General features: G+C 37.4%; 1 protein-coding gene across 3 annotated transcripts in view; it reads right to left on the bottom strand.

Annotated features, from left to right (window-relative positions):
• LOC127572583 (lysine-specific demethylase 4C-like) overlaps window positions 1-26,996 on the bottom strand; it is a 276,139-nt gene that overhangs the window by 174,457 nt on the left and 74,686 nt on the right. For all 3 annotated transcript variants that reach the window (XR_007956643.1, XM_052020000.1, XM_052020001.1), the window contains exon 8: window positions 25,667-25,804. Coding sequence is in view for 2 of the 3 variants with exons in the window: in XM_052020000.1 (XP_051875960.1) it covers window positions 25,667-25,804 (138 nt within the window). In the remaining variant the exon portion in view is untranslated. The remainder of the gene's footprint in view (window positions 1-25,666; window positions 25,805-26,996) is intronic.

Genomic DNA, 26,996 nt, shown 5'->3' with positions numbered 1-26,996 from the left:
CATCGTGGACCAGTTCACGAGGTGGCCAGAGGCAACCCCTCTATCCGACATCATGACTCATTCCTGCGCCCGGGCGCTGCTCACAACTTGGATCTCACGTTTTGGTGTTCCAGCCCACATCATCTCAGACAAGGACGCCCAGTTTACCTCCAGCCTATGGTCTGCATTAGCGAACATGCTAGGGACACAGCTGCACACAACCACGGCCTACCACCCTCAATCAAATGGGTTGGTAGAACGTTTCCACTGCCACCTGAAATCAGCCCTGATGGCCTGCCTGAAAGGTCCTAACTGGGTTGACGAACTGCCTTGGGCCCTGCTTGGCATACGCACTGCCCCCAAGGAAGATCTCCATGCTTCGTCAGTTGAACTCATGTACGGTGCGCCCCTGGTCATCCCAGGGGAGTTCATATCCGCCTTTCGGAGCAAGAGGACAACCTGCGGCAGTCCTGGAAAGACTGCGCGAGAGGCTCGGCAGCTTGGCACCAATTCCCACTTCACGGCATGGTCAAGCCCAAGGAACTACGAGACTAAGTTCATTTTCGTTCGCAGGAGCACACCCCAGGCACCGTTGCAATGACCATACGAGGGGCCGTTCCGGGTCATCAGGAATAATGGGTCCACCTTTATTTTGGACACTGGGGGCAAGGAAGAAGTCTTCACGACAGACTGCCTCAAACCAGCCCATTTAGATCTACAACAACCGGTTGAGGTCCCAACACTGCGATGCAGAGGCCGACCTCCTAAGCAACGACTAGCACTTGGGGACTGTATCGCTGGTTCTGGGGGGGGGAGGTTGGGTTGTGTAGCGACTCACCGTCTGAGCAAGCAAACCAGCTCTGCGGTCGGGTCGCACGTCGTCGGAGCGGTGAGGCCCAAGATGGCGCTGGGCCTTCGTCTTCCACAAGCGACGGGGAGAACCCGCGCACGGGAAAAGTTTGATGATCTAGCGCATACGTCATTTCCGTTTTCGGTGGGCGGGAACCGTTCCTCTTAAAAGGCCCAAGCAAGGCGGGAAGATAAATCAGTTTTGTTCTGCAACTCATCAACTAGCGTCTTACTTTCACATCGCGGTAGCAGCCGCTACAAAACAATGTTTTTCACAATGAGCACACAATTTAGTAATACACCACCACAATGGTCTCTTAGCATTCTCAATATTACATTTACTTGCCCATCTTTAAAAAGTACTTGATTAGTTATGAAGCACTTCATGGCACCATGATTTTTTTTGATTTTCCGAAGTACTGACAAGTCAAATCCATGTATATTCTTCTTAACCCCCCCCCCTCAAATATTACATCCAACTAGATCAATATCCTTCCAAATCCTTAACGCACAATTAAATCAACTTTAGACCACATACTGAAAATTCATTTGCAGTGGAAAGTTCAGAAAAATATTCACAGCATGGGACCACAAGAAATTATGTTTTACCAATGGTCAGACATTCACCAACTAAGTACTCAGATCATGACACGTTAATGCCCTCACAATGGTCTCTATAATTCCTGTTTTTAATTAATGGTCAAATTGAGAACAATGCTCTAAGTTTGCCTTTTCATGTGGCAAGTGGTAACTTTTCTGGTTTCAAGATAAATGGCTTAAGTGCAGAGGACAATCTTCATCCCACCTCTTGCACTATATGTTGTTAATAAGACTAATAATCTACTGTATTGTGGAGGGTCATGGCTGTCACATGACAGCACTGCCCCTACCTGGTCAGAAGACACACCACTGCCAATCAAGGTTTGGCCCCGCCCCACCCATCAGTGCACACCTGACCATTGGCCTTTGTAATCCATTAGTCCTTGCTGGCACCAGGCCATTGGCCTTTTTAAATTACCTGGGCTGGACCCCTCAGCCCTCCAGCACTATAAAGAGCGCCACATGTGCTCAGCTCTCTCTTTTGTCTCCGAGGGATGACCCTGCTTCGCTCCAGGCCGAGCACTGTGAAACAGTGCTGGGGAAATCATTGGTGAGGTGTGCATTGTTTAAGAGTTGGGAGTATCTTAATTAGTATCCCTGATAGCATAGAGCCGTGCCTGCACTGAGTCAAGGGCTGGCGGGTATCGTATTGTTTTTCCTTGATTGTCTGTACCAGTTTGTTGTGTGTGTGTGTGTGTGTGTGTGTGTGTGTGTGTGTGTGTGTGTGTGTGTGTGTGTGTGTGTGTGTGTGTGTGTGTGTGTATTTTACCCCATTATGATTTTCCCACACTCGCTATCAACTGTGCACGCATTATTCCCATTACCCTTTCCCTGCGTTTGTCTTTTGTAAATAAATCATTTATCTCTCAGACTGTGTTCAGAGTCCTTGCCTCTGAGACCTCGAACCTGTTTCACAACACCTACAGCCAGCTGTAAAGTTCTATCTACTGCATCCAACAGTATGATTCAACTCCAGATGAAAAGAATCATGTAAACTACATAACTTCTTTGTCTTTTACCTTCCCTACTTAAATAAATGTCACAAAAACATATTACAACAGACATAAATTGATTTGATATAGAGATAATGTTGGAGCACATACCTGTCAGACCAACACAATAATGCTTGCAAAACATACCAATTATTCTATCGAAATGATAAAAAAAAGTAAATCATTCTGACAAAGGATCTCCGACCTGAAATGTTAACCCTGTTACCTTTGCACAGATGCTGCCTTACTTCTAGAACTGGGATCATGACTTCAGAATCAGGTGTCAGCCATTTAATATGGAGATCAGGAGTAACTTTCTATCTCAGAGGGTTACAAATGCTTGGAACTCTCTATCCCAAAGAGCCGTGGAGACCAAGGCACCAAAACAGGTTCAGAGCTGAGATAGACAGACCTTTTGGACATTTGGGGAGTCGAGGGTTGTGGGGACCATGCAGGAAAGCAGAGTGGAGACCAAGTTCAGATTAATCATTACCTTATTGAATCATAAAGACATCAACTAGAATGTACAGCTGGCAGGTATTAACGAAATGTAAGCAGGATAGAGTGCACTGAAGCAATTGTGCTCTTGGCAGGAATTAGCCCAACAGTACACACGTTTCCCCCTTGGAAGTATAACGTTCTCCAGTACATGATGTATCAATTTTTTGTAATACACCAAAATCTGCCAGGTAATGAAGATTATTTTCCCGAATACTTGCCAGACCCTGGACTCTAGGATTAGCCAGCAAGATAAGGATACATTTGAAAACACAGACATGGGGTATGCATTAACTACTGAGAAGTCATTTTGAAAATTTTCTCATTGCCAAAGCAGAAAAACAAAAGGGATGAGCCTGTTGATTACTTACATGTGGGTAAGGAAAACCAATGAAACTTCAAGAGGAGGACCATCTTGTTAAAGGGCAACATGTTTCCTTTATATCTGTGAACAACTCAGTTTTTCAACAATGTGGAGTTTAACCAATGTACATCATTAAATAGACAATTTATATACAATTTTACTGTTTTATTATGCACATTTATACTAATTTCCCAATCTCAAATGATGCTTCACATCGATGTAATTAAAGCATGAAATTCGTAAAAAATGCAACAGTTTTAGAACCACGACATGATTTGTGACAGAAATCATATATTTCTGCTTTAATGTAACACATGCAGATCTAACCTACTGAATATTTCCTATGTCCATTATAAGCAAACTAACATGGCAATGATTACCTTACTTCCAAACTATTGGATCAGGAAATCAAATGAAACTGAAGGCTAGAAATAAAATATATTTAAATCAGAGCTGGACTTGGTAGATTAAATGCTAGCTGACCAGAAATAATTGGGATAACTGTAGAAAACTGAGAAATGAATGGATACATTATTGAGCAAAAATTAAGACAAGATTGAAGAATAAAACACAAGAATACAAAGTATATAGAAGAACCAGAAGAAAATAAGGATGTTCAAAGTGGAACAAAAATGAAGATTAACAATCGACATGACAGAAAAATATTAAGAACTTTTATACGGACTTCTAATAAGTGCAAGGATAAGCAAAGATAAAGTGAACAATAGATATGAAAATATCTTCATGTAGGTGAGGGAATAGCTAAGTGCCTTGCTCTACTAGTTACTTTAAACAGAGGTGAACAATATATATATATAAAAAACACATAAAGAACAACCTGAGACAGACAAAGCACCAACCATCATTGGTTACAGTCTTCAGGAATAGAATTGCTTTAAAAAGGAGCAGAGGGTAGCAAATGTTCCTAAGTAGGAGGTTTAGTCCAGTTCATTTTACTCTGCTGAAGATAAACTTGTATCTGTAACATTAGAACTAGCTCCTTGAAACGTGGGTCAATCTTCATTGAAGCGTCACTTCAGGCCATCAGATTTGAGGCATTCACACATTTCCCTTTATTTCTTCTAAAATCTTATCAGCAGCCTTTTCAGGGACACGAGTTATCAAATGAATAAACTACTCTCCTGAAGGATGACTGCACATTTTTAAAACTGACCACCTCCCACTTTTGTGATAATTTAGGAACATCAACTGCAAGCACTTTCAAGGAATTACATTACATTCCACTTCAAGGAAGCAATTGCCAGAACTGACTCATGATTTCTCACAAGTCAGTGTTTAATTAATGACTTAGGCTGCTTCATTGCACACTGAAACTATCAGATCTGGCACAAGTTCAGGGACAACAATTTCACAATCAATAGGCCTAATCAATTCCAGAAAGCTGGAAGGAACAAGAGTATGTACCCATTCAATACTAGCTCCTTTTCATCACTAATTTCACTGTGAAATCAGTGATCCATGAAATGTGGATCTTAGGTTGTACTTACTATTTTTAAGATTGTTGCTGTGTTATAGCAGTACCATATTATTTTTAGATATAGCATTTGAGGAGTAATTCTGGAAAGGTATGGGATAGTAATGCACAATCCTTGCAAGTCCATGTGTAATGGGATTATTTCCTTGATACTTAGAAGGTTTAAACTGACAAAAACTTGCATGATTTGACCGAGGGAGCTAAATACATTCAACAACAAAAATACCCATTTTGCCTGCACTTTATTCTTTCTATTGATTCACAATTTAATCCAGAAGCAGTTTTATAGCATTTCAACCCTTACATTTTCTTGTATTTCAAAGAAATATAGCATCCACATATGCAAAATTTCCCTCCAACTTGAATTTTCTATGTAAAACTGTATCATGAAGTACTGAATATTACTATCATATGGATACTGCAAGCTATACATGGATTTCTATACAGCAGCTTTATATTTACTGTCAAATGCTAACTTCATGTATTTCCTTCAAATCATATTATTATAATAGAGAAAAGGCTGTCCATTTTCATCCAAATGCTTGCTTGATCAGTATGAGCAATGATTCGATTCAAAAAAAAATGTCAAAGAACCCAGCAGGGCTGAGATTACTTCCATTAAGATAGCAAAGTAAAAATGACATCTGACTATAGCCTTAGAGAACATGCAGCAAATAACATTTCCATATCACGCTCTAATAGTTTCAGCTAGGAAGGGAATTTTAAATGGAAATTAATTCTTTATCTGCTGTCACAAAGTATGGGCATCATTAAACTTGGAAAACATTAATAGATACGGTATGTCTATCAACAAACAAATATAATTAACCCCAATATAAAATTTATTAATAAAACAGGGACTATAAAGCCATTGTACTACAATATTATGGTACAACCTGCTAGTTTGTGTTGAAAACAAGATGTGGCTACGTTATTAAAAGAAAGTCTAGTCTACTTTGTAACAATCAGGCAGGAAGATCCAACTCTGTTGATATTGCAGTACTGACAATATTTTAAATATAAATTCAAATCACAATGAATTGAAATTCATTTCAAACACTCCATAACCATTCTGTACAAGTGCAACGAATGCACCATGTAATACTGACTCAAAACATGAACTAAAGTAGGCATAATTCTAAACATCATCTTTTGTAACAAAGCTAAAATATCACTGTGAGATCAACATACTGAAATAAATATATTTATAACAAAATATTAAACATTAACAAAATCCATATTCATAGGTGAAGACTCTGCATGTGATGTCTCTCCCCCAAGCACAATGCAGTAGTGACCTTAAGATGTAGAACTGACTATCTTTTTAGAAGGCATATTCTAAACATTTTTAAACAGCAAAAGTAAATTTTAAACAAGTGCTCTGCTAAAGTTTGTGCTTCTTCAATGATGCGAGTTATTTTTAAGCCACCTAATACAGATGATGCATGCCAAATGCAAAATTTATACTGCCCTGAAGAAAAGATGTCACTTAATACAGCTCCATGTTCTCTCCCATAAGAAAATAAGTCACTTTACAAAATAAAAAAATAGCCAACAACATAAAGCAATTCCCAACTGGAGTTGCATGAAACCCATCCTGATTTAAAAGCTCATAGTAATTCCAAGTAGAAGAGCGAAATATCAGAAGAGACAGTCACATTGAGCAGCTCCAGACACCTCCAAGTAGCCAGACACATGAAACACTGGCAAAAACTTTACAGGATGGACATGTTACTCAATGAAAATGCAAAGACGAGAAAAATTCTGTAAAAGGACGAAATACAGCTAAAAGCAATACTACTTGTTTCATTTTTAAATTTAATTGTTATTTATTAGTGGTGTTCTTTATATGGAACAACAACTGCAAACTAGATCCAATCGATTTTTCAGCCAGCACACGCACGGTTTGGGAGTTAAAACAAGCTGCTCAGATCTAACCAGTGATCAACTTCAATTCCTCAATATAGGATGCCTCAATAGTCAAAGTCGAGTTTACTGTCATATGAACAAGTACATGTATGCACAGGTGCAATGAAAAACTACTTGCAGCAGCATCACAGGCACATACATCACATAAGCAGCATTCACAAGAAAAACATAAATTATAGGCAATCTTTACAAGAAAAAAAACACAATTAGAACAAAAAAAACTCCATTTTAGTGCAAAGTGGTCAGAGTGGTCATAGTGTGCTAAACTGTAGTGGTGATTAGGATTTTGCCGGTTGGTTCAAGAACCGAATGGTTGAAGGGAAGATTTTGTTCTTGAACCTGGTGGTGTGGGACTTCAGGTTTCTCCTGCCCGATGATAGCTGCAAAAATATGGCATGGCCTGGATGGTGGGGATCTTTGATGATGGACGTTGCCTTCTTGAGGCAGCACCTCCTGTAGATACTACTGATGGTGGGGAGGGATGTGCCCATGATGTATTGGGCAGAGTCCACTACTCTCTGCAGCTTCTTATATTTCTGCGCATTCAAATTGGCATACCAGACCATGATGCAACCAGTTAGGATACTTTCAACAGTACATCTGTAGAAGTTTGTTAGAGTGCGTTCAGTTGAACCTCCTTAACATCCTAAAAGTAAAGACACTGGCGCACTTTCATTATGATTGCATCTATGTGCTGGGCCCAGGACAGGTCATCTGATATATTAATGTCCAGGAATTTAAAGCTGCTGACTCTCTCCCTACAATAGTTGTGCAAGACATCTCAACATGTGTTCAACAGAAATATACCTGCATCATAATTCATTCATTCTTATGCAAGTAACTTCAAATATTACAAACCAGGAAGCCAACATATTCACCTGGCTCAATCTGGTATTTTGTAACAGCAATCCAGTTATCTCCATTCCCAAGCATTTACTCCATAATCTTGCAGATTTCTTTCCTTTAAATTATAATCTAATTTATTTTGAATGCCTTTATTTAATTTGCTTCCATTTTCCAAATCCAAACTATGAAAAGGAGGGGAAACTTCATCTTTGACTAGCTTGCCAATCATCTCAAAACCTGAAAATAAATACTTTTTGTTTTACATTTACCACTCACAAGAGAGGGGTATTTTTTGAACAAACATGCATGCTTATATTATGCTACAAGTGGTATTGTAATGCAACAGACATCTTCAAAGTTCAAACAGCCCAGAAAAATGTGTGTCAGCAACTACACTGGTGGAGACAGTCTGATACTGAATTGGAGGCAGCAGTTTTATATGCAAGGAACATCATCACTTTGTTTCATTTCCTATTCTTTACCATCCTTTGCAGAACTGAGATAGAGTCATAGCTATCTGAGATAGATCAGATTTTGCAGCGAGCATTGGAGCTCACTTCAGCTCTCGTACAAAGCTGCCTACAAATATCCATCAATCTCTATAACATGGGTTTTACCTTTCCTGACATCAATTGCTGTCAGATGTCAGTTCCATGGGATCTCTAATGTCCAGCAGCACTGATACCATCATACAGGTTGAACAGCCTATCAAATTGAATATTTCTTGCTCTCAGTAAAAACCAGGAAGTAGAAAGGTTAATTTTACATTTTAAAGGACATGAAAAAAATTAGAACATACAGGATAACAAGTCCATTCAGTCTATGAATATTGGCATTCTTATCACCAACCAATAGAAAAATTGCAAGCTTCATTAAAACTAAAAAGAAATTCACTATATTGGTAAATTCCCTATGAGATACCCAACAATGAGAAAGCAAGCTGCTGAAATTGTTCCAAGCAGAAACAAACTAAAAGGAATGCAAGACTGCAATATTCCTCCACGAACAAATTTGAATTACTCCTTCTTATTGACAGATCATAGAACAATTAAAGGAATAATGCTAAGACTAAATGTAGCAAAATCAATGCTAGGGCCAGAACTTCAAGCAGGAAGAGGATGTATGATTGAGGGGGGAGAGAAAATAGAATGGGAGTGGCATACAAAGAATAAAGCACATTTCCCAATTACATGTAGGGACAATACAAGGCTTAGCTTCAACATGTTGAGGAGAGAAAGCTGGGGGGTGGTGGGAAATCAGCATGCAAGGCACCACCTACAGAGAAATAAACAAAATTGATGACCTCAGTCAGTGCTACATATACAGTTTTAATCACGTGGCGAGACAGGGAGTAGTATAGAGGGGGCAAGATAACAAAAGGAAAGATCTGTAATAGGGTGGTAGGTAGGAGTGATTAAACAAAAAGGTTAATGGTTCAAGGTAAAAAAAACATGTAATGAGAAAGCTTCAGTATTATCATATGCACAAAGAAATAAATGCATAGACTTCAAATTTTTAAGTAGTTCTTTCTGTGATCCTCATCCCAATTAAAATGTAATTTATTTAATAAAGATATCTAAAAATGACAGGTCCACCCCAGTGTTAATTTACCAATCAGAATTTGAAATCTCAAATTATTTAATGATGCCAAAAATGCATTTGCATTTTTACAGGACATACAGTATATCTATCTGAAACTGAAAGATGATGTAATTTATGTTTCCGAAATTCTATGGGATAAAAGAAAACAGGATTTTAAACTATGGTACTGGAAGCTGATTTTTTTTTAAATGTTGAAACTGGTGATCTTTACAGGATATGATTATTTCTGAACTTCACTAGTCCCATCTTTACTTTTGTACTTGCCACCTTGGCATAAAAATCCAACTCATAATTCTGTTTTTATTCACGAGCACAGCTTTGCTGAAATAAAAATCACATCTAAGAAATCTGAATTCATCTTATCGTGCTTGGTAATAAATCCTCATTACAGAATCAAATTGAAGAACTCTACTGCCCCCTTATGCATTTAACATACACAACTACCATTTTGTTGCAATTTGCAAGTTAAGCTCAAAGCAAGATTTCCTTATTATAACAAAAATAAATTGATGAAAATCAAATGAATGGATGAGGGGGAAATTTCTCATAGTCCAGTATATTTGTTAGAAGTGTTTATAAGTGTTAACGGCTTCACCAAGACTATAAAATGCAACACATTTTATTCCTCAACATCTTTATCATTATTAGCTCTTAAGAAATATGCAAGAGATTCAACAAGCTCTAGCTCACAGGTTCTCAAGCTTTTCTTTATTGTATCCCTATTTCCAGATTTGTCAGCTGCCTCCATGACTCTACCACTGTGCTTTATATTTTAATCTCTTCAATACCATTTTTATAGATGCTACAGTTTTTTTAATCTTCTCATGATCCAACTCTGCTCAGATTCTGTTCATTTCTACCACCTCTTAAATTTTGATAAATGGCCATTAACCTGGAATGGTAACAGATGCTGCCGGAGCTCTTGGGTAGAATTTTTTGTTTTTCAGATTTCAAACATCCACAGTATTTTGATTGTTATGTTATGTTATGTTTCTTCTGCTTAAATACAAGCCAAATGCAATTTTAGAAAATTGTTCAGCAGCTCAGACAGTTAAAATGATTGACAATGTCAGGACAAACCTACTGTGGTCTCATGATATTATTTGCTCTCTAGATTACAGAATAATGAAAATGGCATTACCACCAAAAGATATTTAATACCAATTATTTCACATTGAACTCATCCAATGACAGGAAATCAAGAATTTCTCTGCATGTGGTCGACATGAACAAGGTTGGCCAAAAGAAAAATAATATCCTCTTTGCTTATGTGGCACAATGTTAAGTTGTATACCTTTTAACGCTGTACCAATAACTACAAAATTTTTCTACCAAGTGGTATTTTTATTTTCTTGTGACAATAAAGAAAGACAGGGTCTAAGTCTTCATGCCAGTAGGTTATCATCAGATCCATTTTAGGTCTTTGAGAATTAAGTAATGCTCCAATGACCTTTGACAGAAACATCACAAATAATGATCAAATACATAAATATTTTCCATTATCACTGGCCATAATGTACCTGAACACCAGAAATAGAAGGGATAAGCCATGCATCCTTTTATGCTTTGTCCACCTTTTAATAAGATCATGGCTGGTATTTTACCTCAATCCCACTGTCCTGCACTAACCACATATCCCTCCTGCTTCTGTACCTCATGCCCAATGGTAGCTGCAAGAAGATGGCATGGCCTGGATGGTGGCATGGTAGCGTAGCGGTTAGCATAACTCTTTACAGCACCAGCGACCTGGGTTCAAATCCAGCCACTGTCTGTAAGGAGTTTGTACATTCTCCCTGTGTCTGCGTGGGTCTCCTCCGGGTGCTCCGGTTTCCTCCCACATTCCAAAGACGTACAAGTTAGGAAGCTATGGGTATGCTATGTTGGCGCCAGAAGCATGGCGACACTTGCAGGCTGCCCCCAGAACACGACGCAAAAAGATGTATTTCACTGTGTGTTTCAATGTACGTGTGACTAATAAAGATATCTTAAGTGTTGGAAATACTTATTAACTGCAATTGCTGAACTAAATGTTGGATCCTGAAAGTAGTACAATGCAATGCTAGGTCAGAAGATAAAGCGAAAATTTGGAAACATTAACCTTGTCATGGAAAGAGAAGACTCATTTTCAGCCTTGCAGGCTGCTACTTGTGGAATGTGCCGTGAATCAGTACTGAGACTTCAGCTTCTCACCGTCAATAAAAATGACTTGCATAAAAGAGTGTAATGTATCCATGCCTGTGATAAAAAGCTCGCCAAGAAAATAGGTTCCAAGGATCAAGTAAACAGTCTCCTGAAGGTTGAGCAGGGACAAAATACCATTTCCAGTTATAAAGGCAAACAGTATGCTGCCCCGACAGGGATGGAGTAAAAGAGCAACAAATTCTTCAGGCTCCTGTACCTCCCCCCCAATGGTAGTAACGAGAAGAGAGCATATCCTGAATGGTGAGCGTCCTTAACGATGGATGCCGCCTTCTTGAGACACTGCCTTTTGAAGATGTCCTTGATGATGGGGAGGGTTGTGTCTGTGATGGAGCTGGCTGAGTCTATAACCCTCCTGCGATCCTGTGCATTGGAAGCTCCATACCAGGCTGTGATGCAACCAGTCAGGATGCTCTCCACCGTATAGCTATAGAAATCCGTAAAAGTCTGAGATGTTTTATGTATTGATAAGGTGCTAGAACCTTGGACAATATAACCCTTCTCTAAACCAGGAACACAAAGGTCAAATGGAGAACCATAACTGCAGGATCAGTAGAGAACAACTAGTCCAGTACAAACAACAAAGATTAAAAACCGTAGGCTCCACAGAACGCACATCTCACTCATCATTAAATAAACACAAAGCCACTTGGTCAAGACTTCATTTTTGTTGATCTTTAATCCTACCTTCACATAATGGGGCACAGAACAACTAAGTTATTCTTCTAAATTAATAATTTTGAATTTTCCAGGTTTGCACTTGTGAAGGAATAGCATAATCTATTCATGAACTTAAGAAGTTAGACAGATCTCTTTCCAGAAGTATAGGCAAGTTCAACAAAGATTTTGAACAACACTAGAATAAAATGCAAATGTCATTGAAGTCCTCCATTTGCTTTGTTTGCCTTTCCAATGGCCATCTTCCTTCTTCGCAAAGGTTGCTTAGTGTAGTCTCATTAGTATATCACATGACCTATTTTGGCTTCATCAAGGAGGACAGATTGATATAATGAGCCAAAAATATGACTAAAATTAAACAACCTCCAAGAACCACAGAATTAACCTTATTCAATTGATTAAAAAAAGTGATGATTACATATAGCCTTTTCAAGTTGATGTTACCCGATCCATTGAGTACAATTACTATGAATACACGCAGGGCACTAAAGCATGGAAATCATACAACTATATGTACTTACAACACACTAACATTTCAATATACATCTCATAATACAATTCAATAATTGGCCTGCAATTTTTCAGTTACATTAAGGACAACTATGATGTAAGAGTTCATGATCAAGAGTTCAAGTTTCGCAAAATAACGATACCAACACTAACAACATGTACTGCACACTGAACTAAGTTCAAAAAATTGCCACTGCTCCACTGGCCGGACAAGCATCAAATGGCCTAGGCTTTTATCATAACATATTTATTTACAAGGCTTCAGACTGCTACATTGTGAAGCAAATGAATTCTTACCGATGTGCATTCAGGTGTTCAGTCTTCTATCTTTCCGAATTATTTTTTTTAAATCATCCTTAAGCTTTGTTTTGAGTATTTTTTTTAGTATCAGTCTTTTACACAGTATGTCCATATCAAGCAAAATAACTCAGATTTTTTTTTCTGGCACCATTTCCAAGTATTTTGTTCCAGTATACATATTATCTATTCTCAACAATGCTTGCTTCCAGTTCTGTCACCCCAATAGAGCTCTCCCGGTAGCTCACCATTTTTTTCCTCATATAGAGTCCATAAAGCAAATAGCTTTCCACCCTTTTTAAGCAACAGCGGGACCAGAGGCTGCTGCTACATAAAAATAACAATTCTTTGGAAACGTCTCCAAACAGTCAAGCTGAAAATCTAACTCTAAGTTTCATTTTACAGCCTGTCAGTTTTCTGATGAGAAACTAATGAATGTGGCACCAAACAAATCCATCAAATCCAACATCAAAACAGCTATGCTTTACACTAGTGAGGGGTGGGGGGAGACAAAAATATAACCTGAAGGTTAAGATCGTGATCTAACAAGTGCACAAGAAGCATTTTGCAAGACGATATGTTTTAATTAATTTTGCACATAATTCAGAATAAATTAGATTTAGGTAACCTTAAACTATAATGAATCACTAAGCAAGCAAAAAAAAATCATACAGGGCATCTACTATCGGACAAAGATTGAGAGAAAAGTATTTAGAAAAAGTAATATCTGAGAATAGTATTAATGGCTCAGTTTGCTGGGAATTCCAAGCAGTTCCATACTTCTCAGTCTAAATGCTGGTACAATTTGGGTCTCTTGCACAATTGTTTAAGTTCCACACTTACTGGTCTAGCTCTGCCAATCACTTTACAGCTGTACTCTGCTAGATTTGGAGTCATTAGCAATGAAAATTCACTGGGTTTATTTCTGGGATGGGAAAGTTGTACTGCAGGATGATAATACATTTTTAAAATAAATATTGGGAGCAGGATCTTGCTGAGATTTTCCAGTATTTACAAAGAAGAATCAGCTCTCAGGTTCACAAGCTCATTCATTTGATTGGTGGGGTTCATGGCTACGTGGAAGAAAATAAACATGACATGTTGTATTTTCCAAAATTATTTCTAAATTTGTTTAATAATTGTAACTCCATGGAATGTTTAAGTCAATTTTTATAAATATTTCATTTTTAATATTTTATATGTTTCTGAATGTCAGGGATATGATAAAAAAAAACTGACAGCAAACAAAACTGGGGAGGGAGCTTTGCCAGCTACCAAAGGCTTCCTGAGAGATTTTCTGGAAGGGCTTGTTCTGGCCCATGTACATCAATCCAATCTACTTCATTCAATATTTCAGTGTTTGGCTTTGAGACTGGCTGGGTGAGTAAGGTTATCCTCCATTTGGCTAACCTGCGTCTGTGAAATGTAGAACACAAGTAGCAGGCTGGTGTCAGTAAGATCTGGGCCAACATGCATTCATGCATAGAAAATACAGGTTAAGGGGCTGCAGAACTTAGCAGTACTCTGTTTACAAATATATGTTTAAGCTTCAATAATTATGAGAACATCAGTGCAAACATGATTAAGTTTTATGAGCACAACAGTCCAGATTTTACAATTAAAATGGTGAAACTGGCTGTGAGCTTCCAATCAGGTAACAATTTCTGGCATCTGTACATGTGATTACTATAGGGGTTTCCCTGTGGCACGAAGTTGCTGAACTTGCACTAATACCCACTAATTTCTCAAAAAAATTTATTAGAGCTAATCTCTCTTTCCCATCTTTCCTTTGATTTTTTTTGTATATTATCAGGTATTCAATTAATGAAGTTCCTGCTTTTATTTATGTTATACAATTTGAACAACTACAGCTGACATAATTGAAAAAGAATAAAGCAATATCATATGATCCTTCCTTGCAGTTACATGTTCCAACTGCAATATTCAAATAAAATTGAGTTTTTCCATTATACTTTCCCATTTAATAGCAAAAGGCAAAGTGCAGACACTTCCAGCAAACTTGTTTGTAACTTATAATTACCTTCTTCTAATTTTTAACATTATTTATTATTCCATTGGGTCCATTATTAAATATGGAATTCACATGAAACAATCTTCATTGCCTGCAGGATTTTTTTTTAATTAGAATGTTCTGGAAATAGTTAACAATATCATGAATTTTGTAAACTAAACATTACAATGCTCAGAAAAGGCAAGGGAATACACATGAAGTGCCACTGCAAGCACCTCAAAATGACTCTTGCGAGAAAAAACTGGTCTAGCCCTAAAGGGAAAAGAAGTATGATTAAGAGAATAAAAGGTATATTACTATTGCTCATGACAACTACTTTTAAAGATGGCAATTCATTTTTCATCTGACATTCAATATTCTCTGAAGAGCCTGCCCAGAGAGGGATCACAACTAACTCGCACAAGAATATCATGCATATTATTTTCAGGGGACAAAATTGGCCATTGATTCTCTTAAGTCGGAGAATAATACTTGGTAACACAGAAGGATGATCCCAAACACTGCAAAGCAAAACACTGCAAGATGCTTGTTTGCAACTTTCACAGAGCTCTAATCAGATTTCTATGCCTGTCACATATCAAAGTTCGAAAATGACATCTTATGTTACTGCAACAAAAGTAAAATTGTTCCTCATCTTTCTCAACCTATTTGCAGCTTTTCAGATGGTTGATTAAACCATCCTCTCATTTGCCTTTCTCCACCATTGTCCATTTGGGTGGAATCCCAATTACTTGATTCCATTCTTGCTTAGCCAACAGCACCATTATCTACCGAGGATTTATTCAAGGCTTCCATCTACTTCCTATCAAAATACAGCTTTTCAGCATCATCATCTGCAAATACAGCACCAGCTTCCATGTATGCTTATGACACTCAGATTTACATCACCAGTGTGTCTCATGACACTTGCACTATCAAAATCCTGTAAGACTGCTCATCCAAAATATGTATCCAACCAAAGACTGGGAAGATCAATATCACTGACCCTAACATAAAACTTGTTCTCAGCTGCTAACTTCAGCCCCACTTTGGAATTTGTCTCAAGGTACAACAGAACCATTCACAACTCTGGTTTCATACTAAGTCTCAAAAGAATAAATTTCAATGCACTTAAGCACTATCACTATGACCATCTTTCCTACTTTTGTGGTTTCACCTCATTCTGTCTGTCTAATCTGTTCTGCTGCTGAAATCCTCAACCATGCTTTGTTACTTCAAGATTAATTTGTCCAGATTCTAATTGGCTTCCATTGTTCTATCCTGCATAAACTGAGGTCACGCAAAACTCTGCTGCTCATGTTCTAACTTGGGTAAAATTGTGTTATCCATGATCCATGAAATGCCAAGGAGTGTTTTACTGTGCAAAAGGCTCTAAATAAATACAACTAATTGCAGCTGAAACTAAACAACTGCCATAATAGAATGTATTGATCTTGTCAGAAGTATTTTGTACTTGTAAAGAAAATAATTAACTTAATTAGTGGGCTATGTTTTTTTAAAGCAACTCTGTGTCCTGAACTTCAAAGGAAAGACATATTCATTGCTTCAAACTGCATTATATAATTGGACAAGAAACTAGAGAGTTGGTCATTGAGGGGATCCTGTCATTTACTGGCTAAAAGTTTCAAAACAAATGATGTTCATAACAAAAGAACAGATTCAGCAATCTTGAAAAAGAATAGTTTCTCTTCTATTTTGAATTACCTACAGTACAAAAGCTTCTTGTATAAACCATTGAAGGAAATAGATTTTTGCTTTCAGGAATACATAATTTTCTTTCAGTTATAAAATCTGCCAGACTATCTGAAAGCTCAGAAGCGGCAGTTCTTTCAAGTTGTTGGAAGCAGTCTCCAGAAAATTCACATACACATGACAATAGCAAGCATGGGACACAGAGAGCCAGATTAAGCCACATTAGAGGAAAGCATAACAATCAACTAAGGACATACACGTCTTCAAAAAAAAGATGGAACTACAGGTATACTCACAACCTTACGTAGAAAGCCAGCAAGTATAAAAAGCAGGAAGTACTAGTTCACCCACTGTATTAGACTATGTTGTGCAAGGTCCTTGCACCACGCAGGGCCTTCCAAATGGGATGTGGATGCCTGTTACAAGCAATCTCATCTTTACAAGATAATGAATGCAGGATAATTGTCTTCTGATGAACTGCACCAAGCAAGTCCAATTTTTAAGATTTGAATTCAGTAAATCATGACATCTTGTTTCTACTGATTGATAAATGATAACAAAGGGCACAGGTTTACAATTGTAACTAAAGGAAGGTAAATGGTTTCTTTTTCCCTCTCACTTAAGACTAAGAAGTGGAAGAATTTCTGCTCTTGGAAGTTAAGAGACTTTGGAACTCCTTGCAACAGTAAGATGTGGGGCAGAGTCCTTGTGTCCTTAAGACTGAAATAGACCAACCAGTACGGGAATCGAAGGTTACAGGGAAAGGAAGGTAAACTGGATTTAAGGAATATCAGATCAGCCACAATCACATTGAATGACACCGTCAGCTCAAGGGGTGAAAGACCCTCTTATGTTCCTACTTCTTATGGTTGCAACATAAAGTACTTTACCACAAATACTTATTGATGCAGACACTTTCATTTAAGAAACAGATATAATTTGAAAAGGAGACAGCTCCAAATAAAGAACTAAAATAGATGTTGGGACAATGTAATCGACAGCTTTTTTTTCCCTGATCACCTTTGTAAATTTTTAAAAGGTATCATCAAATCTGAGTCTACATTGCAAAATTGAGGGCTTTTTTGTCCATTTTTGCGATGCCCAGCATTGTGGGAAGAAACGATGGACAAAACATCTGATAATCTAACTAAGCAGAAGGAAAATTTGGGCTTAGTACATTAACCTAATTAACACATTTGCTAAAGTGGATAACCTTAACAATGATTTCACCGTCATTCTTAATTTAAATTGTACTTTTCCTTTGAATACATTTTGTCCAATAAAAATACTTTGGTTTAAATTCATTTGAACTATATGTATTGGAGAAATCCAACTTCATGTACTCTTTACACACAGATCACTTAAGCGTTTTATTCTCAAGACAGGAATGCTCTACTGAATTATTTCTCAAAGGAAAATTACTGAGTCCACTCGTGCACAATATGGAATGACCGAACAATGTGAATCAGCCCCACAAAAACGGCAAACTGAATGGGTGCATTTTGCAGAGAATACAATGTAAAAAGCATCTCAAAAATTATCGCATTCAGAATTTTTGTAACTCCAAGGTATGAAAATATATTTTCCTGATTACTTATTGCCCTATTTTGCTTCCCGGCAGCAGTGTCTTCTCTTTCTCACTGCTCCCTAAACTGCAAGGTCTGCACTAAGCTGGAGCACATCTTCCAGCAATGATTTCCTGAACAAGGCCAGCTCCAACACATGCAATGCAGGTCTGTCCTGTCATTTCATCCTGGAATGAGAACAAGCAGTGACACCACACCCCCACGTTTAACTGATTGAGTGTATCAAACAATATGAATGTTTGTTAATGTATGATATTCACAAACATTCAAGACCTTAAAATTTGACCACACCATTAAAGAAGTTATGAAAATAGATTTTAAAAAATAAAATTAGCATTATTGCACCTGAATGTGTATATAAAGAAATTATTGATCTAGATTGTTTTGATTAGTTGAAATAAAATTACTTAGCTTTGTTGATGGACAAAAAATTATCAAGGCATGGCTTCTGTCTTGCAAACTAAATCAAAGTGACCTGTTTGGATAATCTTAAGTATTATACAATACTGATTCACACAGCATTCGATGAGAGGATTAAAGGCACCTAAATAGTGGTCAGATCTGGAGTAAAAATAACAGTGAGGCTAACAGCACTTCTTATTTTCTAAGTAGAAACCTTACAGCAACATCTGGCAGTGCACATGCATTGTTCATTGCAGAACTCAAGAAGTAGCTCAGAAAATGCTCTGCTCTACAAAATGTGTACAAAGTGCCTCATTGTTAATGATATATCTAAGGCAAGAAATGTTTGTACTTAACTGATAAAAAAGGATGGAATTTATAGAATCACTTAGAATGTACGAGGCAGAAGTGGGTCATACCAGTCTCCTCCCATCCTTCTACATCCATCAGGGAGGAGGTACAAGAGCCTGAGACCCACACTCAACGATTCAGAAACAACTTCTTCCCCTCCACCTTCAAATTTATGAACGATCCATGAACATTACCTCTTTATTCCTTTATCTTTTGCACTGTTTATGTTTGTAATTTATAGTAATTTTATGTGTTTGCACTGTACTGCTACCACAAAACAACAAATTTCACATCATATAAGTTAGAGACAATAAATCTGATTCTGAAAATTAGAATATTCTTTGCTCCCTCGTACACTTATCTAGCCTCTCCTTGAACACATTGTGAAATTCAGCTCAACCACACCCTGTGGGAAAGAGTTCTAATTCCTCACCCTCTGGGAATACAAGTGTTCTGATTTTCTCATCTGATCACTTGATGATTTGATATCAATGGTCTCTAGTTTTTCTCTTGCCAGATGGAAGCAATCCCTCTGCTGCCAATCAAAACGTCCATAAATTCAACACTATCAGGTCACCCCATCAGCCGTCTCCTTTCAAGAAAAGGAAACCCTGCCTGTTCACCAAAGCATGTCTGGAATCACCCTTGTAAACTATTTTCTCATGGACTCTACTAGCTCCATATTCTTTTAGTAACATGGTGATCAAGACAAGACATAATGCTTTAAGAGAGTTTGATATGAGCTTGTTAAGTTTAGCACAATGTCTTTGCTTTCCTATTCTGTATCCAGAAATGTCCTTATACCTGTTTTTAAAATGAACACAACTTACATTGCTATTTTCAGTGATTCCAGACATGCATTTCTTTCCAATTTACTTTGCTTCTTTATCCTCTTTAGAATTTCATTTCTCCAAGAAAGATGAGACCTTGTTTAAATCTGTCAAAATGCCCCACTTACCCATGTTGAAATACATTTGTCAAATATATGTCCTATCCCTACCCTGCCATTTGTCTCTATGCATCTACAGTACATCTTACCAATTTGTCTTTTGTTTCTTGATAACTTCATTTCATGGTTCCTCTGCATTCCTAATAGCTTTTTTTCTCCCACTTTTCTCTTAATCTTATTGTATCCTCTTTTGTCGTGAATTGCTCTGTTGTCATGTCATCTTTCCTTACTTTCATTTTTTTATGCTTTTACTCATTCAAGGTACTTCATTTGTGTTTCCCCTTCATTTTTCAGCAGAATATTTTCCTGAAATGTTTTATAGTGCTTTTCCACAATATTAAAGTTGTGTTTTATTTTCCCTAAGTTCTCTTCTTATCAATTAAAAACTGCACATTGTTCACTGTTGCCAAGATCTAGAGGTTAATCTGGCTCTTGGTCCATACATTTGTATGCTACAGCATTTTCAACTGTAAGGATAATTTCTGCCTCTACTACTCTTTCAAGAAATGAATGCCAGACCATCACCACTCTCTGCATTTGAAAAAAGATCTCAGCTCCCTTCTAATCCTTCTACCAGTTAATTTAAATCCTCTGATTAATACCCTCTCTACTGACAAGAACCATGTTCTTGCTATCTATTTTGCCCAGGCATCTGACAAATTTATATACATTAATCAATCTACTCATCAGGCTCCTCCATTTTAGCAGCTCCAGGATGTGAGCATCCAAGATGTCTTTGTGTCAATAAAATGTATTTGTCTACTCTTTTTGCCCCATCTTGACTACTCCAGTCTTAACCTCATACTATAACTCTTGATTCTCCCACTTCATACCATCTACCCTGTCAAGCCCCTCAGATACTTACATTTCAAACAGATGAGCTTTCATGCTTCTAAACTCCAAATAATTCTTCTGCTTTGGCAGTCCTTTAGGATTGTGATGACTTGCTTCTACTCTCTCTCTCTCTAACACTCCATCCTAGTAAACATCCCAGTGAATATCCTTTGAACCCCTGGAAGAGGCTTTGAGCATATCCTTCAATTTTCTCCTCTTTTCGCCTTGTAATCTCTTCTCCTAACAGAGCTGAGTTGAGAGTGTCTTTTTTTGGGAATCTGATGTCAGGCATGCGAGCAATGTGGCCTGCCCAACGTAGGCAATTCAGTGCAATTAGGGCTTTAATATTGGGTATGTTGGCCTGGGAGAGGACACTGAAGCAAGTATATCTTTTTAATCATCCAAAACATTATAAAATATACAGCTGTGCAGTCAAAAAAAAAAGCCATCCAGAATTTCAGCAAGACTTCTTTACACTTGTACTCTGTTCCCACTTGAAATCCACTTTCCATCTGTCTTCTTAATTATTTGCTAACTTTTTTTTCCGTTCCCTCATCCACTTTGCGTAAATTTTCTGGCTATTATGGTAGCAGAAACCCTCAATATCATTCTATACATCTTTTAGTTATCCACCTAATTTTCTGCACATTTCTTCCTTCATCTCTCTTCCATTATTTGGTGAACTGTGGACCACTATATGATTGGTCTTTATTCACCTTTCACTTCTATCCAAGTGATTTCCATCTTACAATAGGCTGTGTCACCACTCTGTCACCAGTTAGTTATCTCTGCTAGGTACAGCTACTCCATTTCCTCATTTATCTTCTTTATATTTTCTAAGTATATTGCATTCTGGTACAATATTTAATTCCCAGTAGTGATTTTCCTAAGTAATCCTCAAAACCTACCGCTGCCTTCAATTCCCATTTTATTATCTGCAGTACTGTATGGACGATTTTTTTTTTACTGGAGTACCTCTCTACTTAACCAATGTCTTCTATTCCAAAAAACATTCTCTGGTATCTATCCTCTGTTAGTTCAGTCTGACCTATAATCTCCTTTCCTATTTATATTCAGACTTCCTCCAACATACCCCTCCCTGCCACCCCCCTCCACTGATTTACTAGTTTCAAGACTATGCTACTTATTTATCCTTTCTGATGGGACACTGGTCAACTTGGGTCAGATGGTGTCCACCCATTGATAAAGCTCTTCACTCTCCCCACATTGCTACGATCAAACCACGAAAAGGAATCCCTCTTCTCCACAATAACCATTTAGTCATATATTTAATATCCTTACCTGTTTATCACCATGCCAATTTTTAAACAGCTCAAGCAATAATTTAAAAATAACTATTACCCTTAGGAGTAGACACAAGAGGCTAGTGATGCTGGAATCTGGAGAAAAAAAAACAAACTACTGAAGGAACTCAGCGAGTCAGGCAGCATCTGTGGATGGAAATGGACAGTCAACGTTTTGGGTCGAGACCCTTCATCTGGATTGACCCTTAAGTGTAATTGTTCTCAATTTTCTCAATTCTTCTCAAAAACAATTGAGAATGATTTCTTCTCAATTATATTAAATTATCAAGTTAAGATCATAATTGAGGAAGATACAAGGATGATAAATGTTAGTGTAGTAGATTGAAGACCTATGCTTTAATTAACTCCCAATACTCCCTCAGTAGCACCTACATTGTTTGCTGACATTGGGCCACAACTTTTTCTTCCCCCCCTTTCCTTTCCAAATTTCTGTCCAACTGCCTCAAGATATCATTTCTCACTTGTCTTGCAGGCAACACACTCTTCAGAGCTCAAGTCAGCTCTAAAGATGTTAATTATCCAACTAAATGTAGATTCCTCTATTCTCCTAATTTGTACATTAGAACAAGTTAGGGCTTGATCATTCCAGTACAATTACCCTTTTAATGGCATGAAAAGTAACATTACTGCCAAACAATTTCTCAGGCAATTAAAATAATCCAATTAACACTTCCTGGTTTGAATTTTGTTTCTGATTAACAATTCTTCAATTTGACTGGTTACAAACACTGTTGCTTGAACATTGATACTAGATGATCTGTAAATGATGTTGTGCTTCAAAGGTAATTGGCTATCAGGAACTTCCAGTGCAAAAACCCCAGAGAAATTCAACAAACAAGTACAAGTGACAGCAAAGTCCACCTTATGCAGTATTATTTTAAAAAAGACAATTCAGTGAAATCTGAAACAGACTTTTATGTTAACATGTTCTCCAACTGGCACTTCTTCCATAACCTCCTGAATTGAGGAAGCTTCAAAATCCATACAGCAGTAGTGACAGATACAATTATCCATTCAACCAAAAAGAAATCACACAAAGATGCTTGGACAGCAATTTCTACTTTACAAAGTTAGAAAATAATTTGTTTTAGGGGTGCATTTGAAACTTGTTTTATGTTTTTAATCAGTTTATTTCTTATGCAATAAATGCTTCACCATTATTACCCCAAACGTTTTACAATAAATAATAACACACATTACAAATAATGCATTTGGTCAGTTTCTCCCTTTGAGCTTTTAATGTTTTTGTTTAAAGTTATTTAAGCAGTTACTGAATAATTTCATATTATCATTACTCTGGATGCTTGGTCACCAGCTGAACTGGAAAATCAGCCAGTGACTGTTGGAAAGTTAAATTATTTGGAGTACTTTGTAAGGGGATGGAATAATCCTTGAAGGAATACCTTGTTTAACTTCTGTGTTCTTAGGTTAATTCATATTTTTTTGCAAAGAAGGAAGAAGGTACAAAGCTAAAGGTTATTATGTTGACTACTTGTTGCACTTTATATTCTATATAGAATACAGATACAAGTTGTACAAATTTCAATAAATTAACTTTGAAAATTACCAGCAAGTCATCAACTTACCTTTGCATTCTCCAACTCTTTCTTCAGTTTTACTGTAAATTGGTAATTTTCTTCCCAAACCTCTCCTTCCAATGAAAAGTATCATTTGATCTGAACCTAAAAATGCCACTTAGTCTAAGTCTTAAAATTGTTAGCTCCATCTCATAAAATCAAGTAATGATCAAATTGCATCAACTAACTTATGGATGTATGCTATACATATATAACATACACACCCAGTCCCAATGCGTGAAGCTCTTTTCTAGCCCAACAACCCTTCCCCCTCCTTCACAACAGCCAGAGATACATATCCCTCACACTGGCATTGGAATTAGTTCAAAATTCAACATAAATGACTTTACATATATTCTTACGATTTTGCCATTTACTGGTATGCTTCAGAGAGTTGCAGTTAGTTGCTTAGAGCTGTTCCATTTCCTGCACTGGGCTCTCTAGCTCCCTCATTTTATAAAAGCAGACAGAATGTTAACAGAAAACAAACCCATCTTCATGCACTATGTAGAAACATTACACGTAGTCTTATATGCTTACATTAATATCTCTTCACCACTATCAATGATACCCCAATCCAAAAGGTAGTGTAATGGTTGTTATCCAAGAGGACTGGATTATTGATCCAGTGTTCAAATCCTGCCACAGCAGCTGGGGCATTTAAATTTCCATCATAAAAAAACATATTGAAAGTAATGGGTGTCACAAAAAACATCTGGTTCACTTATGCCCTTCTAGAGATGGGAAATCACTGTCCTTCCCTGTTCTGCCCTGCATGCAGCTACCAACACATTAAAAGTCCAATAATCAACTATCTAAAAATTATGAAATCTCAAATTGTTCAGCATCAGGCTCACCAGGTAATGTTTACCGCTCTCCCTTAGCACTTATTGGGGCCCCAGTTCCCATGCACCCTTCCCATTCACTGGGGCCCTGGTTCCAGCACTCCCTTTCCACTCACCATTGCCCCAGTTCCCACACTCCCTTCCACTCATCAGAACCCTAGTTCACGGGCTCCCTTTCCACTCACCAAGTTCACTGGAAAATTTATTACTGAGTAATGTCTTTAAAAAAGTCAATTGAAAGTGCATTGAATTATTAATAGAAATTACATCCAATAGTCCAGAAAATCTGCTGGTCCAGCACCAAAGTCCTGAGCATGCCAGATTATCGGAATTTTAACTGCTCCCTGAAACGGCCCAGCAAACCACTCAATTCAATGAATGGACCTAGGACTATAAATATACTGTAATCCATCTACATTCCATGAACAGAGAATCTAGAAACAAAAATCTGCAAGTGGATTTTGGGGTTTGGACATAAAATCTTAAAATTGCAATGTAAACTAGAAGCTCCCACTTCCAAAATGTTACAAGTCAGAATGACATAGTGATTAGGAACATGTAAACATGAGCAGGTGAAAAATTGTGACTATGTAGAACTCAGAAATTCTGCATTCTGGGAGAAGATGAGAAGTTTAAGTGCTATTCAGACCCAGCTGGTAAGACCAATGATACTATAAAGAGAATAGAATATTACCATTGTGAGCAAATTCTGGGAACAAATATTTCCAGCAGAATTAAATCTTAGTCGATTAGAAAGACACCCATAACATTCAAAGTAATGCTTTTTATATAGCAAGTACATATACCATGTTATCCAAAGAAATCACATACCCAATTAAATATTTTAGGTGCCATATTTGCAAAATTAATTTACCTAAAAGTATCAAAAATAATCTACCTGTGAATTAAAAATAGTTTAGATGCTGGAAGTTTCCAAAAGATTGATAGAATCAAATATGATGGATTCAATCTCAGTCTATCACCAATACAAAAAGAATTCACAAAGCTCATTTATTTTTCACAAAGGAGGGCAAGGAAGGGTGAAACCAAGGTTAAAATTAGCATTTAGTACTCCCCTTTCACACAAATTTTCTTTTTTTCCTCTCCGTTCACAACGATAAAGCTATTATTGAATTGTGAAGCTGGTTAATATGGAGAACAGAGCTCCACCCCACCCCAGTTACTTTGAAATATGAAGGTTACTTAGTGTACTTCAATTCTTTGCTGTCACTTACTTGTTTAGCAATTTTTCCATAATCAAGCCATCGAATGGTAGCAAAGTTTGTTGACTCAGCACAATTGAATCCATGATTGAAGCCAGCATGGTAGCCATATGGAAAGGTGATCATGAATTGTCCTGCTTCTTGAGTTACCTGTACAAAAAGATGCACAAAGCAGCTTAAATCTGGAGAGCTATTAATATACTGTACCTGCAACTCTAATGGACAATTAAGAGGATATCTGAGGAAACACAAAACATGCATTTCAAATAATTTCAATTTTTAAGAAAATTGCAGGAATGTCTTTTCACATTGATCATTTTTGTTGTATATACAGTACAATACATCTGGAAACTGGCGTGCCAATTCCTCTGATTTTGAGATAATTCAACTACAACCCAGTGTTGCAAAGTGGTGTATTGATATAAGCATTAATATTTTTATGGTCGTCAATTGTTTGTTTAATTATTTCAGATAATGGGAATGATTAATGGGTATATAAAATAAAGATAGAATTATGAGTAATTGAACAATTTTAGTTGCTTAAGAACGTCAAGATAGTTCTTAACATTTGAATAATTTCATTAGAATAAGAAGAATGCTGATTTCAGCATTCAGCTGAGCATGAAGGAAACGAACAAAACCAGGGAAAATGAACTGTTTGTCATCGAAGGACTGAATACAAATAGTCTATATTAAAAGGGGGAAACAATTCAATATGTTATTACAGTAGCAGCAAAGTCTATTTTGAAGAAATCGTAGAATTGCATGGGGTATACAGCACTGCAGACCATTAAGCCCAACCCATCCATGCTGGTTCTTGAAGTAAAATATCCATGACTTGATAATTAACTTGCCTTTGCATAGCCCCTTTTACAACCTCTGAACACTCAAAAACATCTTACAGAGAACAAGTTTCCACCTACCCCCACCTGCCTCTGTCTCCCAATTCCACCCCTCCCCCAACCTGGGTCCACCTGCCTGTCATCCTTCACCCCTCCTCAGTCCACCTATCACCTACCAGCCCCTGTCCCTCTTTGTACAGGCTATCTTCCCACTTCACTCTCAGTTCTGATGCAGGGTCTCCACCCAAAACGTCAACAATTCCTCCTCCCCCACCAGTGCTTCTTTCCAATTTACCAACAACTATTATGTCCTGTTCATTTCAAAACAAGTAATTTCCCTCTTAGGGAAACAGAATAAGCGTGATCCAATGGTCCAATCAAAAATCAATCGAGGGGAAACCCTTGGAGCCATATGCAGTGCTGCATAGTTTCATAGCACCCTGATTTGACCATTCAAATAAAACCTGCCCCTAACAATCAGCGCCTGGACCCAATGGAGC

The sequence above is a fragment of the Pristis pectinata genome, chromosome 7, assembly GCF_009764475.1.
Source record: "Pristis pectinata isolate sPriPec2 chromosome 7, sPriPec2.1.pri, whole genome shotgun sequence".
Lineage (NCBI taxonomy): Eukaryota > Metazoa > Chordata > Chondrichthyes > Rhinopristiformes > Pristidae > Pristis > Pristis pectinata.
This window is presented reverse-complemented; position numbering and strand designations above follow the sequence as displayed.